We start from the raw sequence: 16,172 nt of genomic DNA on the forward strand, positions 1-16,172 counted from the left end.
TAGAAATCAGGGGCAAAAGATGAACAAAGAAAGCAAAATCAAATTTAAATTGGTAAAGTTGGCTCTGGCACATGTGTAATTACCTCTGCCTATAAATTCTGAGCCCCTCAAAAAGAATAAGCAATTTATGTGAGCAATTACGACCCGATGAAATCTGAAGTAGCTAAAAGCTGTATTTATAAAAAAGTGTATCAAATTATCTGCTACAGGTAAGACAGACTTCACTGACTGAGCACCACAAGAAGCCTACACCATCCAGAAACAAACATAAACAGATCCAGCCACCTGTGAAGGAAAGACCCCCGAACTTCCTTTTCCCTCTCTGCCAAACTGATAAAACCAGAGTTTGTTGGTCCAACTGTGCCTGTACTTGGTGTTACTAAGCTGTATTTGTGTGTACAAAGAGGTAGAACTCTTCATGACAATTGTGCCAGAAGTCCCCGAAAGTCCCAGCACAAATGCCAGTTAAAGAGTACTTTTGCTCACAGAGCTTCCTTCCCTTGAGTTGGTTTAGATGGGTGGTTCTCCAGTTCTAATATACAGCACAGCTATTTCAGTTATTTCTATACCACCAGTCCTAGTACAGATACCGCTTTAGCTGATCTATGCATTTGTCACTCAGAGACAGAAGTCTGGAAGAATTTCCACAAAGAAATAGGTTACCACAGCATTAGAAAGGGTTTAACACCCTCTCCTTGTAATCAGCTGACATGGAAGTGTGCTTTACAAGGTTTGTCTGGGTGACTCTCAGAAATCTGTAGCAGTGGGTATACATTTGTACAGAGGCATCAGAAGGACTTATGGATAGGTAGCAAAAGGGGACAGTCATCAACACGAAACCAGGATAAAATCTTCTGCATAATTACTCAGTATTACCTACCATAATGGTAAGAAGATACAAAGAACCCACTGGGCCTTCGTTCTCTTTTACATGTTAGTGTGTATACAGATACCTCCTTTATTTTTATTCCTGCGGAGTGGACATGTGGTGCAGTCAGTCAGAGAGGAATCATTAATGTGCAACACACATACTTACACTTTTGGCCTTTTCCAAATATTTTTTGTATCGCTCTTCCATTTGCTTCATTTCTTCCTCCTTCTTCCGTAAAGCTTCTTGTAATTCTTCAATTTTGAGTGCTTTATGTCAGAAGATGCACAGAAATTATATTATGTTTATTTTCATGTTTTTCAACAGACATTTAAGGCACAGTTACAATTTATTTCAGTTAATGTAAGGAACCTGAGGTAGCAGATACCATAGTTTTAATTACTGAACAGCTCAGAAACACATTAAAAATGTGTACTCCTATATAATCTCATGAGATGGCTGTTGTGTACACAAATTTTGCTTTTTTTTAAATTATGAAAAAATAAAGAGAAATAGAATCATAAATCAATCCCATGAGTGAACACACTTAGAAAATGAGTTTACTAATGAATTACAGATTCCATAATATCTTGGTATTGTAACTCAGGTAAACATGAGTTTTCCTATTTTATGTAAGAGGAGTAATTCTTAACAGGCACAACTCTTGCTTAAATCTGCTGAACTGCAACACTGGACATAATTTATCAGACTTGTGACATGAATATACTCAATTTAATTCCCCCCCCCCATTTTCGTAAGCAACAGGGCAGACCATTAGGACAGTTTCGTTGCACAGCCTTTTCCTGTGTTGATATAAGAATATGTCAATCAACTATTGCTTATACATGTTCTATACATCTCAGATCTCAGAAAAAAAAAAATCAATTGCATCATCCTGGATCAAATAGCATATAACACTGACGTCTAGTTCTCAGACAACGTTAGATAACTGGCAACCCTCAGTCCATCTGTTTTGCAGCCTCATTTTGAAATGTTCTTTCATGTTTTTCCTACAGTTTTCTCTCTAAGCACTCAGAAAATACTAAGCTGGTAACAGGACCAAGCAAGATTTTAATTGATCAGTAAGAGGACCAATAGCAGATGGTCTCCAAGACTGCAAGAATCCATTTTTCAAAATGTGCCATGACTCTTGTACAACGTCCAAGCATTTTGGCCATATCCAGGATAGTTAAAAGAATCTGAAAAAATACACACACATTTCCTGAGTGTGGAAAGAAAGATGGTACAACTATTTTTACTTTACCAAGACAAAAGTTGAGACCTAGATTTTTAAAAAGCAACTTGTAATTTCAGTAAACTAACTACAGAAGCCTCAATATGCTCTAATGTTTAGAAGCGAGCGAGTCAGAAAACTGCTATTACACTTGCACTGAAGCTTATCAAGTACGACAGGATTATGTGTTTATTAGCTACTCATTAAGTCCGTGGACTTCATTTCCAAGTGTTCTAACATTTCCTAATTCATGGAATTTATAACATATTCTGCAGTTTTAGCTCAACACAAATGAAAATTGGATACAGAATGTATGTAATGAATATTGAACTGATATTTCTATCTTCCTCAATCTCTTAATGAATAAAATTGTTTTGGCACAAACCAGAAAAGCAGCCATTGGTTACAATCTTTTGCCTTGTTCTATAATAAGTAGATTTATTATTTCTATAATAAATAGAATTATATATAATTCTATTATTATTAATAATAATAATAAAAGTAGACTTATTATAGAAAAACCAAACTACCTCTTTCAATACTTCTCAGGAAAAAAGTAGCATTAATGTGCTAAAAAACAACTGGATGCTGGGTTCTGGATACCGTCTGAGCAGTATGACATATATCCTCCATTCTTCTTGACCAGTGTCCGAAAATTTTCTCAAATTATAACACAGTTCTGAAAGCACACATATATATTGGGAGTAAAAATAACCTGGTGATGGATCTCCTAAACAGCAAGGATCTCCTAAATTAGGGTCTTAGGAGACATGACAGTTCTGATCAGCTGAGGTTCAATGACAGGTATGACAGTGACTTGGTATTTCTATGGCCATTGTCATTTCTTACTACGGTGGTCTCTAAAATGTGACCCCCTGCATTTTAAGTGTTAGAAGCATCTTTTTGGTCACCATAGCTTCCAGAGAAATTACCAACATACATATCACTGCCATTGTACATTTTGTTTATCTTGCACCTCCTATAGGTATTATTAGTAAAGACCTTGCATGTGAAATACTGTACAAAGAAAAGAAATGGACTGCACAGGTAACTCACAACTGTTATTGCATCTTGGTTCCAAATCCTCAATAATAGCTCGTTTCTTCTGTAGCTCATTGTTAGCTTCATGGAGCTTCTCACTGTTACAAACCGTAAAAGCACATATTGTTTTCCCAGTGTTATTACTGTGCTTAAATGAACATTAAGCGATACAAAGAATTCTCAGACAGTGATATATTTCTGAGAGCACAATTGATTTTTTGCTGTGGGGCATGAGGACAAATGACAGTGTCACTGTGGAAATATTTGTTAAATAAGCTGAAAAACATTACGGTGTATGGGGAACTGTAATAAACAGCTTCATTCTCAGTAATTATAAACTTAATGTAGAACTTGCAGTTAATTACACAATGCATGCCTAAAATGAACACTTGTAATTGTGATTACATCGAGAAAGAATGGCTAAACCCAAAGGCAACAGAAACTACTTTTTTTTTTTTTTTTGCAAGCCAGTCAAAAAGCAAACAGCTCTTCGCATTTTAGGGAAGTAAAAAAGGTGCAGAAATAGCAGAACAAAACGATAACACTTCCTACAATGTTACCTTTTATGCCATAGTGTATACTAAAAAGTAAACAAAATAGTTTTGTTTACATTAACATGCTTTCCTCAGAACAAAATTACTTACTCCTTTTGAGTAAGATTTACACAATGTTAAGCAAAGTTTTCTAATCACCACAAAATGATGGTTCCTTCATCGCTCTTATTGCTTTCACAAAGGTTTTCTATGAGATGAAAATAGTACCTGAACAGCAGATTCCCAAACATTCCTGTGTTATCTAATTTCTCTCAGTTGTATATTTTCCAGATGCATGATTAATGACTGTCTGCCTTCCTTACCATACGGAAAACACATCATTTCAAATGGCAAACAAAACAGGCAAACAAAATACTTACAGATGTTCTTCAAGTTTCTTTTTCAGAAGAATTGACTAAAATAGAAAGTTAAATGTTTTAATATATTGCAGAGTTTAACATAATTTCAAAATTATTTTAAAACATATAATTTTGACATTCTAACCAAAATCCAACTTTTTACTTCACTCAGTTCTAGATCACAACTGTAAAGCCATCCTCTGTGGTAGCAATCCTTCTCTCCACAGCTGTGTGACTTTCCTGAAATTAGAGTGCTTTATAACTTTACAAATATTTTCCCAGGAACTAGATCAATAAAAGCGAGATCAATAAATGACAAAATTATATGGCAGTTGTTTTAATATCTTCAGTACTTTTGTAATTAGACTTAATAAATTAATCTGAAATTGTAAAGTGCAGCAAAATTTGCTAGAAGAGCTGTCCTATCAATATGGCAATGCAATTTGCATGAAGACATGCAGCAAATTAGCTGAAGTAAATTCCTGTCTCCATAGAAACTAGAGGGAATAGAGGGTTTCTGGCTGGAGAATAGAAGAAATTTTACCCTTTTTCTGTTTCTCATCTTTATGATTACAGACACGTAAAAATTATCACACAACTTACAGTGTTCCACTTTCTGGTTAAATCACATTTAGATAAGCTTTTTGAATAAAAGCTTCAAAGTAAATTTTATTTTAATTTTAAACTCACTTCATACACAGTGAGTATCTTTCAAGAAAAACCCAAACCCAATAAATGTCTATAAACTGAAAGTAGTGTTAAGTAAATAGAAAGCCATACTCACAATAGCCTTGAGCAGAAGCCCATGCCAAGAAACAGAGATGACATTAGTATAAAGCAAAACAGCAGCCAACAGAAGAAACTATTTAGAAAGTCATGAACAGAAAAAGTTAAAGCTCTGCATTTTTTCACGCATGCACATTTTTCGCCTCTGTTCTCATCAGCCGTTTCATCCTGTAACATTTTCTAAAACATATCACTAAAAACAAAAATATAAAAATAGTAAAGAAGCACATTTGTAAATCATTGTGTTTAAGCCAGAATTTCAAAGGAGAGCAACTGCTATTTTGGAAAGTCATTTTAAAACAAAAATCATACAAGTAACAAAACAGGAGAAAATATGCGGTCTATTGGACTACAACCAAAATTAAGAGATGCATGTGTTTTTGTGGAGTGATTCTGAATTGTGTTACTGCCACACTGATCTAATACAAGACAAATGTAGAATATTTAAATCAGAAATTGCCTTTTTGGTTTGTATTTATCCAGTACCAATCACATTGGACGTCTAAGATGTGACTGATGCTCTACAATGCCATCATAATATAAGATAAAATCATCAACAAAATTACTTCATTGCTTTTTCTCCAATGGTCTTTCAACAAAGGTTTAGACACCTGGCCAACAGAGACAATTACCGTGTGCACCCAAAAAGGCTTTTAGCTTTGTTATAGTGTAAATACTTCAAAATATTCACATTCCTGGGTCATGCTTTTTCATTATTTCAAAGTTGGATTTCCTTATCGCACTATAAGAAAGGCGGGGAGCATGTAAAAACAAGCCAGCATGACTCTACTGATTTCAGAGTCAGAAATTCGTAGCAGCTAAGGATCTGCAGGTTTTCACCATTTTGCTTTTTTCTTTTCCAGTCCTCTGAACAACTGCAGCAACACCACCTTTTCTGTAACAATAAACGTTTGTATGCATCTTTCTTGGTCACAAAGTATTTGAACTGGCACCATCATTTATGTCTGGTCATTTAGGGGACTATTGGTTGGTTTGAACAAGAAAGGAAAAAGTTGGCAGCAGTGCTCATTTTCCTGGGGTAAGAAAATAAAAATTGAACTCAGTTTTTCTTTTGTGATCGTTGTATTGCACTTTAGGTTTAGCTTGGAACAGACACAACTACTTGTCAGCATTGATTCCACTGGTATATTTTCATATATATTATTTGCATAGTACCAGCACTGTTGTGGGAGTAACCCCTCTCCCATCTAGACAGATCATATGTTCTCACAAGCAAGAAACTAACAACGATAAACAGCACACACAATTAAAAGAAGCAGGACTGAGTTTACCCAGAGTAATTTACCCAAGACACGAGATTAGGAAAAAGAATAAAAGGTAAAATGTGTGATTTTAGCCACCCAAAGATCCTGTATATACTTGTAGCAAGGCAGATAAATTCAAATAAATTACTCTAAAAATGCGCAAACATTACTTTTTTTTTTTTGAAGTCTCAGTCAGCTGCAAAGCCACGCATCCAAATCCTCTGCTCCTAACAAGTAATTACTATAACTGTTGTTCTCTCATAGGAAGACCAGTCTCTTAAAAAAAAAATCCCAATTAAAAAAGAAAGCTTTATCTAATTTTGAGCTAGTTTTATATTTAACTTCATTCAAATGTTTTATCTATTCATAATAGAAGAACATTTCTATAACAAAACTGTAAAAATCAGCAAATGCACGCTCGCTATTTTGCTTTTTCCTCCCACTGCTAACAAGTTTCACTTACAGAACACCAGAAAAAAAATACTGATTATGGTGTGGTTTTAGAAAACAGGTATCCTCCCCAGTAATTAATTGCTACCTTTCTTTTATATCAAAAAAACTACAGAAATAAAGTCTTTTTTCCTGGAAACTTCTTTCATGCTTGAACAAGCCAAAGGAACAGATCTGTCCCCTTTTTGAGGACAAAGTCTGGTTTTGTTCTGCATGTTAAGGCCACAGGCAGATGGCTAGGCTCTGGCTTGAGGATAAGCTAACTTAGCAGGTGAGGGAAACATGACTTGAGAAAATTGCTTGATGAGACTGGTAACGCTGTGAGAAGATGACAGAAGTTATAAACAGCACCATGAGGGATGGTCAGATTTCACAGATGCTAAGAGTAATCATAGAATGGTTTGGGTTGGAAGGGACCTTTAAAGGTCATCTAGTCCAACCCCCCCGCAATGAGCAGGGACATCTTCAACTAGATCACGTTGCTCAGAGCCTCGTCCAACCTGACCTTGAATGTTTCCGGGGATGGGGCATCCACCACCTCTCTGGGCAACCTGTGCCAGTGCTTCACCAAATGAGCAAAGTGGCTGAACTTCACAGGTAACCAAACAGGTAACAGAGTTTTGGGGACCTTTTAGGGAGGTGCCAAGTCAGGAGGACTTAGTAACTGTATCAGTAACAGCATATAAGGCCAAGACTGCGTACGTAACAGTATGAGAAACACCAGATGTGGTATGGATTTAGCTAGACTAGGTCCAGTGGGGTAGAAGTAATTAAAGGCAGGTTGTTTATACAGGAAAGAATTAGGGCAGAGAAAGGGAGGAAAAGGATGACAAAAGAGAGTGATAATAAGGCATGCAAATGATGTAGTCGAAGCTGTTCAGGGTACCTGCTGAGCAGCCCTATACAAGACCACTGCATTCTGGAGGGCAATAAATCAAACCTGCTATTCTGACCACACCAGACATGTCTGAGTTGATTCTGTAGTCTGGAAGACTCGGGTAAGGAGGCCTTTCCCTGGCTAGCAAGGCAACAGTCAGGATGGACTCATTTGACTGAATTAGAATTATCATCTCAACAGGATGTGTCAATGCCCGTCACAGGCCTAATGGCACTGATACCTTCCTAACATCCGCCTGCCGCTGCACTTCAATACAAAATCAAAACTGCTTCCCCATGTGGACCTCAGCAAGCAGCATGTATCATTGCAATAATACTTGCCTAGGTTAGGATTGTGCTTTTACTACTTTTTGGGCAAGCCTAAAAATTACTTCAACTTTGAAAACAAACAAAACTTAAAAAAAAAACAAAAACCCAAGCCCACATTATACATTTCTGGACTGAATACAAACGGGATCCTCAGTTTTCTGGGTTGAGCATATTTACAGTAGAAGTATACAAAAATACGGATTTCAGTGCATTGTTGCAGAAAAGTAGTGAAAAACAGAGGAAACGTGCTGAAAATGATGCATCAATGAACTGTATGCCATGTCTCTCATCCTTTTTCTCATGCTTCTGAAGAATCACTCTTTTTGTAGGATATCTTAAGGATAACTCAGGTGGTCCCAGCGCAACTTCCATCTACTTGAGCAGCTGGGTTTAACTTCGAGGTTTGCTCTGCTTTGTGTGGGAGACTGGATGAGGCGTCCATACCTTCAGAGGTTCTTGCAGCCTCAATACTTCTCTGAGTCTACACTCTCTCTTTTGCCTCTTAAGAGTAAATGAAATCCTACACACTGAACTCAGCAAAACAGGCTATGGGATTAGTGCCTAAAAATCACCACTGGCATGGTCACACCTATACAGAAGCCATGAGTGCAGCAACTGCATCATGAACTTGCCAGCTCTGATTTGACAAGGACTGCCTGGTACACACAGCAGGCTGTACCGTGGTGTTGTGATGGTGGTGTTTTGCTGTTAATCATCTCAGATGATGCCTACATAGGCTGCAACCAGTCCTGTAAGAGCTGCAGACACATCCTAAATTACTGTCCCAACCAGAGCTTCCAAAAGGGACACAATTAAAATTGCAGTAAATAAAGCCCAATTCAATTAGACAGGGATCATTTACAATACTCAGTATCTGAGAATATGTTCTTGTTCACCCCTGAAAAATCTGATTTTGGCCAATAACCAAGACAGCAAAGAATATCTCAGAATCACATAATAGTATGGACCTATTTTAAAATGCATTCTAAAACACCTTCTAAGTTATTTAGGAAAATAATCTTATTTGAACTCGACTAGGTGTTTTACTTTCATACTGTTTATTCTGAAAATTAAAAGGATCAGCTAAATTAAACACACTCTTAAATGAAAATAAGCAGCTAGTAAAAACTTTCACTGTTTTATATAAACTTGTTAAAACAAAACCACAAAAATAGAAAGCAACACATTACAACTTGTTGCCAATTAGCAACACAGTACACTGAGATTGTGAGCGTACACTGCGCATGTACAGTCCAGCAAACCACTGCTTTCAAGAAAGTTCTAGAGCTTCTTCTCTCAAATACAGGAGATGGCAAACACAATTTTTGAGTGGAAGACTGAAAGTTGTTTTCCACACTAACTCTGCCACAATGTGTATTCTTCCATTAAAAATAAAGTTAAGTCCGTATACAGAAACAGAAAATGCTGCAGTATGTTGAGGGCCTAATTATTTGACTTTTTTTCAGCTTTGGCCTGCCTGGCTTCTTGCATTACAAGATACATTTACATCCACAATTACAGAGCTTCCACTGGCAGAAAAGGCCTTAACTTTCATTAAGAAAACTAAACTAAAAATAACTTCAGATACTTTATTAAGACATGGAGAATTAACATTTCCTTAATTCCCTGCAAAACTCTCTAGTCTAATTAAGTAATTTTAATGCTAAGTTTACTATTGAACAGACACAATTAATCAAATAAAACTTACTTGACACCTTCTCTACATAGGATGGCTTTATCTTCTAGACAAATGTCTTACTATGCCTTACATCCTATTTAGAGAAGCACAATGTAGTGATAAGACCATACGAATAAATATGGAAAACTATCAGAAATCTCCATTTGCATATTTCTTTTACATATTTTTTTACAAAAAGGTGAAAGTTTCGAAAACAGTAACTACTTGAATGTAAGTTTGATGTACATTTCTACTTACATCTTCAGCTTTTGAACCTTGATCCTGCAAAGATTTTTGTAGTTCTTCAACCTGGGACTGCACTTCTAGAAGTCTCTGATTTACCAATCTAGGAGAGAGATAATATTTTGTTTTTCAGAAAAAAAAAAACAACTGCAAGAGGAAGCCTGAGATTTTTAGTGTCCAGTGTTTTCAGGTCTTCTATGCAAGAGCTGCAATACTGTATTTTATTCACAGAAAATTTACAACAGTAGTTAGAGCCTACAGCAGTTCCAGAGATTATAGGCTGTAGTCATCCAGAACATTCTGATACTCTTCCAAGACAACATAAACGCATGTATTAAGAAATCATTTCTATATACATGAAACAAGAGTTTCTAACAGCCAGTTTTACTGTGTGAGAGCTATTAGCTTACTGCTTTTATACAGCCACAGAATCCTATAAACCTGTAGGTTGGAAGGGATCTCCAGAGGTTGTCTAAATCCAACCTCCTCCTTCAAGCAGGTGCACTTACAGCAGATTGCTGGGAAATACATCCAGTCCAGGTTTGGACACCTTTAAGGATGGAGATCTGACAATCTCTTTGGGCCTCTCTTCTAGAGTTCAGACCCATACGCCATATTGTGTTTGTTGCCTCTTGTCCTTCCACTGTCAAATCTCTAAGAAGAGTCTGGCTCTGTCTCATTGATGCTTTCCCATCAGGCAGATGTATATCACAGTATTATCACCTCTATGCCACCTTTTCTTTGGCCTGAACAAACCCAGTTCTCGGTCTTATCCCACATATCACACGCTCCAGCATCCCTCACTTTAGCAGTATTCTGCTGCACTCCTGTACATCCATGTCCTTCTTGTACTTGGGAATCCAAAATTATATGCTATGTCCAGACGTGATCTTATAAGTACTGACGAGAGACAAAGGATCATTTTCCCAGACTGACTGCCTGCACCCTGGTGAGGACAGCCGAGGTCACAGCCAGCTGCAACGTCCCCAGTTGACACATCCTCCTTTGCTGCCCACTGGGAACCCACGGCTTTTGCAGCAGAGCTGCTCCCCAGCCTACTGGTCCCAGCCAGCAATGCCAGGCTCCTCCCAGCCAGGGCTAGGGCTCCCATCAGCTCATTTCACTGGACTGCTGAGCTCCTCTGATTAACAGCTTTCCCTTTCAGCATATCAATCTCTCCTCCCAGTGTGGTACCATCCTCAAACTTGCTGAGAGTATAGTCCCTCCCATTAGTCAAGTTAATAAGGGTGATGAACAACATTGGTCCTGGTATTGAAGCCTGAGGAACTGGTTGCCAGTTGGATTTTGTACCACTGATTATTTTGTTTAGGCCCAGCTGTCCAACCAGTTTTCCACTCACTTTACTGTCCACTTATTCAGTCTATATCTAACCATTTTGAACATAAGGATATTATGGGAGGCTATGCCAAAGGCTTTGCTAAAGCTAAGGTAAGTACCATCCACCATTCCACTCTTCTTCACATAGGCAGTCATCTCATTGTCAAGACAATTGGATTAGTTGGGTATGATTTGCCCTGAATAAATTCATGTTGGCCTTTCCCAATTACTTTCTTGTCCCTCATGTGGTTGGAAAGAGATTCCAGATGGACTTGCTTCATGAAATTCCCAGAAAATGAGCTGTGGCTGACGAATCTCTGTAGTTCTCTGAACTCTCCTTCTTGCCCTTCTTAAGGGTGAGTGCAGTATTTACCTTTTTCCAGGCTTCAGGTACCTTCCCCAATCAAAGGGGAAGATTGAGGAAGATTAGATAGGGAGCAGCTTCAAAGCTTAGATGGAGAGCAGCCTCACAACAGTATCAGCCAGCCATCTTAGCATGCTCAGATGCTCGCTCTCTGGTCCCATGGACGCCTGTATGCTGATTGGCCTAATTTAGCAGGTTGCCCAGGAACATGTCCTGTTGGGTTTTAAATATCTCCAAGGATGGAGACAACCTCTCTGGGTAACCTATTCCAGTGTTCAGCAACCCTCACAGTAAAAAATTATGTTCTTACATTCAGATGAAATTTAATGTGTTTTAATTTCTGCCCACTGCCTCTTACCATTACTGGGGTAATTTCTGCCCACTGCCTCTTACTCTTACTGGGCATCACTGAGAAGAATCTAGCTCCATCTCCTTTAGACCCTCCCATCAGATATTTATAAACATTGATAAGATCCCCCCTGAGCCTTCTCTTTTCCAGGCTACATAGTCTCTATCCCTCAGGCTGTCCTTATATGAAAGATGCTGCAGTCCTGTAATCACATCCCTGTGGCCTTTCACAGGACTGACTCCAGTAAGGCCATGTCTTTCTTGTACTGGGGAGGCCACTATTGGACACAGTACAGTCAAAAGTATATGGCATCATTAGAAAAGTCAACTGAAACAGAGGACAAAACTTCTTACCTGTTTTCTGTCTCCAATTCATTCTTCCGTAAGTTTGCATCATCAAGAAGGCTCTGCAACAAGGCGATCTTTTCATTGTCAGAACCTTCTTGGTTCAACTTTAACATCTTGTTCTCATGCTGAAGGCGAATGAGTTTCTCCCTAAACACATAAAATACAATTCTGTAGAAAAAAGTATGCCAATCTCTATAAAGAAGGAAACAGTTTACTACGGGAGTTGTAAATATAATGTAAAGACCATCTTTACCTATTTAAGGGAGACAGCTGAAACAACAATCGTCTTCAAAATACAAACCTGATTAAAGGAGTTGTAGTTGTAGAAAGCACAACACAAGGAAGTTGCCTGAGAGCACCTATTAGATCTTAGAGTACAGCTGGATAGATTTATCAGTAGAACGTGTAGAAGGCAAAGCTTGGTGACAAGCGTTAAGGGAGGTTGTAATCTCAGCTGTCACTGAACTACTGCATGAACCTGGGCAAGTCACTTATACTCTGTTGGTCTGTTTTCATAGAATCATTTAGAAAATCTTTAGAAAAGACCCTTAAGATCATCGAGTCCAACCATAAACCTAACACTGCCAAGTCCACCACTAAACCATCTCCCTACATGCCACATCTACTCGTCTTTTAAATACTTCCAGGGATGGTGACTCAACCACTTCCCTGGGCAGCCTGTTCCAATGCTTGATAACCCTTTCAGTGAAGAATTTTTTCCTAATATCCAGTCTAAACCTCCCCTGGCACAGCTTGGGGCCATTTCCTCTCATCCTATCGCTTGTTACTTGGGAAAAGTGACCAACACCCACCTCGCTACAGCCTCCTTTCAGGTAGTTGTAGAGAGTGATGAGGTCTCCCCTCAGTCTCCTTTTCTCCAGGCTAAACAACCCCAGTTCCCTCAGCCGCTCCAAAAGCCCAAAACTGAACACAGTATTTGAGGTGCGGCCTCACCAGTGCCGAGTACAGGGGCACGATCACTTCCCTACTCCTGCTGGCCACACTATTTCTGATACAGGCCAGGATGCCATTGGCCTTCTTGGCCGGCACACTGCCGGCTCACATTCAGCCAGCTGTCGACCAACACCCCCAGGTCCTTTTCCACCAGATAGCTTTCCAGCCACTCTTCCCCAGGTCTGTAGCGTTGCATGGGGTTGTTGTGACCCAAGCGCAGGACCCAGCACTTGGCCTTGATGAATCTCATACAGTTGGCCTCGGCCCATCGGTCCAGCCTGTCCAGGTCCCTCTGCAGAGCCTTCCTACCCTCCAGCAGATCAACACTCCCGCCCAACTTGGTGTCGTCTGCAAACTTACTGAGGGTGCACTCGATCCCTTCGTCCAGATCGTTGATAAAGATATTGAACAAGACCGGCCCCAAAACTGAGCCCTTGGGTACACCGCTCGTGACTGGCCATCAACTGGATTTAACTCCATTCACCACAACTCTTTGGGCCCAGCCATTCAGCCATTTTTTTACCCAGTGAAGAGTATGCCCGTCCAAGCCATGAGCAGCCAATTTTTCTAGGAGAATGCTGTGGGAAATGGTGTCAAATGCTTTACTAAAGTTTAGGTAGACCACATCCACAGCCTTTCCCTCATCCACTAAGCAGGTCACCTCGTCATAGAAGGAGATCAGGGTAGTCAAGCAGGACCGGCTTTCATAAACCCATGCTGACTGGGCCTGATCACCTGGTTGTCCTGTACGTGCCGCGTGATGGCACTCAAGATGAGCTGCTCCATATCCTTCCCAAGCACCGAGGTCAGGCTGACAGGCCTGTAGTTCCCTGGATCCTCCTTCTGGCCCTTCTTGTAGATGGGCGTCACTTTTGCTAACCTCCAGTCAACTGGCACCTCCCTGGTTAGCCAGGACTGCTGATAAATGATGGAAAGTGGCTTGGTGAGCACTTCCGCCAGCTCCCTCAGTACCCTTGGGTGGATGCCATCCGACCCCATAGACTTGTGTGTGTCTAAGTGGTGTAGGATTCCCCTTGGATTATGGGGGCTTCATTCTGCTCCCCGTCCCTGTCTTCCAGCTCAGAGGGCAGGGTATCCTGAGAACAGTTGGTCTTACTATTAAAGACTGAGGCAAAGAAGGCATTAAATACCTCAGCCTTTTCCTCATCTTTTGTCACTCTGTTTCTCCCTGCATCCAATTAAGGATGGAGATTCTCCTTAGCCCTCCTTTTGTTGTGGATGTATTTACAGAAACATTTTTTATTGTCTTTTACTGCAGTAGCCAAATTGAGTTCTAGCTGGGATTTGGCCCTTCTAATTTTCTCCCTGCATAACCCCACAACATCTTTGTAGTTCTCCTGTGTTGCCTGACCCTTCTTCCGAAGATCGTAAACTCTCTTTTTCTTTCCCTGAGTTCCAGCCAAAGCTCTCTGTTTAGCCAGGCCAGTCTTCTTCCCCGCCAGCTCATCTTTTGGCACATATGAATGGCCTGCTCCTGTGCCTTTAAGATTTTCTTCTTGAAGAATGTCCAGCCTTCCTGGACTCCTTTGCCCTTCAGGACTGCCTCCCAAGCAACTCTGTCAGCCAGCCCCCTAAAGAGGCCAAAGTCTGCCCTCCAAAAGTCCAAGGTAGCAGTTCTGCTGACCCCCCTCCTTACTTCTGTGAGAATTGAAAACTCTATCATTTCATGATCGCTGTGCCCAAGACAGCTTCCAACCGTCACATCATCCACAAGTCCTTCTCTGTTCGCAAACAGGTCCAGTGGGGCACCTTCCCTAGTTGGCTCCCTCACCAACTGCGTCAGGAAGTTATCTTCCACACACTCCAGGAACCTTCTGGACTGTTTCCTCTCTGTTGTATTGTATTTCCAGCAGACGTCTGGTAAGTTGAAGTCCCCTATGAGAACAACGGCTAGCGATCGTGAGACTTCTCCCAGCTGCTAATAGAATATTTCATCTGCCTCTTCATCCTGGTTGGATGGTCTATAACAGACTCCCACCATGATATCTGCCTTCTTAGCCTCTCCCCTGATTCTTACACATAAACACTTCACCCTATCGTCACCATTGTCAAGCTCTAGACAGTCAAAACACTCCCTAACATACAGGGCTACCCCACCTCCTCTCCTTCCCTGCCCATCCCTTCTGAAGAGTTTATAGCCATCCATTGCAGGACTCCAGTTGAGAGTCATCCCACCATGTTTCCATGATTGCAACTAGATCGTAGTTTTCCAGCTGCACAACGGTTTCCAGCTCTTCCTGTTTGTTGCCCATGCTGTGTGCATTGGTGTAGATGCACTTCAGTTGGGCTATTGATCCTGCCACCTTTATTTTGGGGAGAAGACCTAATTCCTGTGTGACTGTTCTCAGGTGCTTCTGTAGTTTCTAATGCATCAACAACCCTTATGTCTTTTTGGGGAGAAGACCTAATTCCTGTGTGACTGTTCTCAGGTGCTTCTGTAGTTTCTAATGCATCAACAACCCTTATGTCTTTGCTGCCGCATGCATCTCCATCCCCTGCCTCCACCAAGATGGCTAAGGTGCTGTGTGCATTGGTACAGGAACATTTCAAATCTGCTCATCATGGAGTAGACTGAAGGACCTTGCCAGCCCACTGCCGCTCAAACACTGGCGTGCCGCCGCCAGGCTTATCACTAGTGAGCCTGGTTTTATTCCTTTCCCCCTTCAAATCTAGTTTAAAGCTCTTTCAGTGAGCCCTGCTAACTCCTCATGTCACTTAACTTGTTGATTTTCTCAGGTGTAACTGACATGCCACTGACTGAACCTGCCTCATCAAACTCTCCCATTTGGTCTGCAGGTCTTCTCTATGAGATGGAGAAAGGTGCTTGAGCACAGACCCATGCTCTGTCACCATGGAGGGAACAAGAGAGCAGTAGTAGCTACTCCTGTGGGTGGGCTGCCTTGTGCAGTCTTCCCCCTTCATCAGCAGAAGCAGCAGCACAGACCGGCAGATCAGGAAGTTCCAGTGCTGCAGCAGCCACTGCTACTGTCCACCTCTATCAAGTAGGCATGGAGGCCAAGCTTAGCAGCTGCAAACAGTCTGCATAGATGTATGCTTGCATAAAATCCAGAATTCGTCTTTGGGAGCCAAAGATAAAGAGTCAGTGAAACCACAGGCTATGCTTGGATATTTATGG

The 16,172-nt window shown here is 40.5% G+C and overlaps 1 protein-coding gene across 1 annotated transcript in view; it reads right to left on the minus strand.

The window, feature by feature from the left end:
• HOOK3 (hook microtubule-tethering protein 3) overlaps positions 1–16,172 on the minus strand; it is a 70,023-nt gene that overhangs the window by 7,461 nt on the left and 46,390 nt on the right. Inside the window, exons 14-18 of the mRNA XM_009331502.1 lie at positions 12,068–12,208; positions 9,679–9,766; positions 4,057–4,091; positions 3,159–3,241; positions 1,037–1,137 (exon numbers count right to left, since the gene is read on the minus strand). Of these exons, the coding sequence (XP_009329777.1) occupies positions 1,037–1,137; positions 3,159–3,241; positions 4,057–4,091; positions 9,679–9,766; positions 12,068–12,208 (448 nt within the window). The remainder of the gene's footprint in view (positions 1–1,036; positions 1,138–3,158; positions 3,242–4,056; positions 4,092–9,678; positions 9,767–12,067; positions 12,209–16,172) is intronic.

This window comes from Pygoscelis adeliae, unplaced genomic scaffold (genome assembly GCF_000699105.1).
Source record: "Pygoscelis adeliae isolate BGI_AS28 unplaced genomic scaffold, ASM69910v1 Scaffold289, whole genome shotgun sequence".
NCBI lineage: Eukaryota > Metazoa > Chordata > Aves > Sphenisciformes > Spheniscidae > Pygoscelis > Pygoscelis adeliae.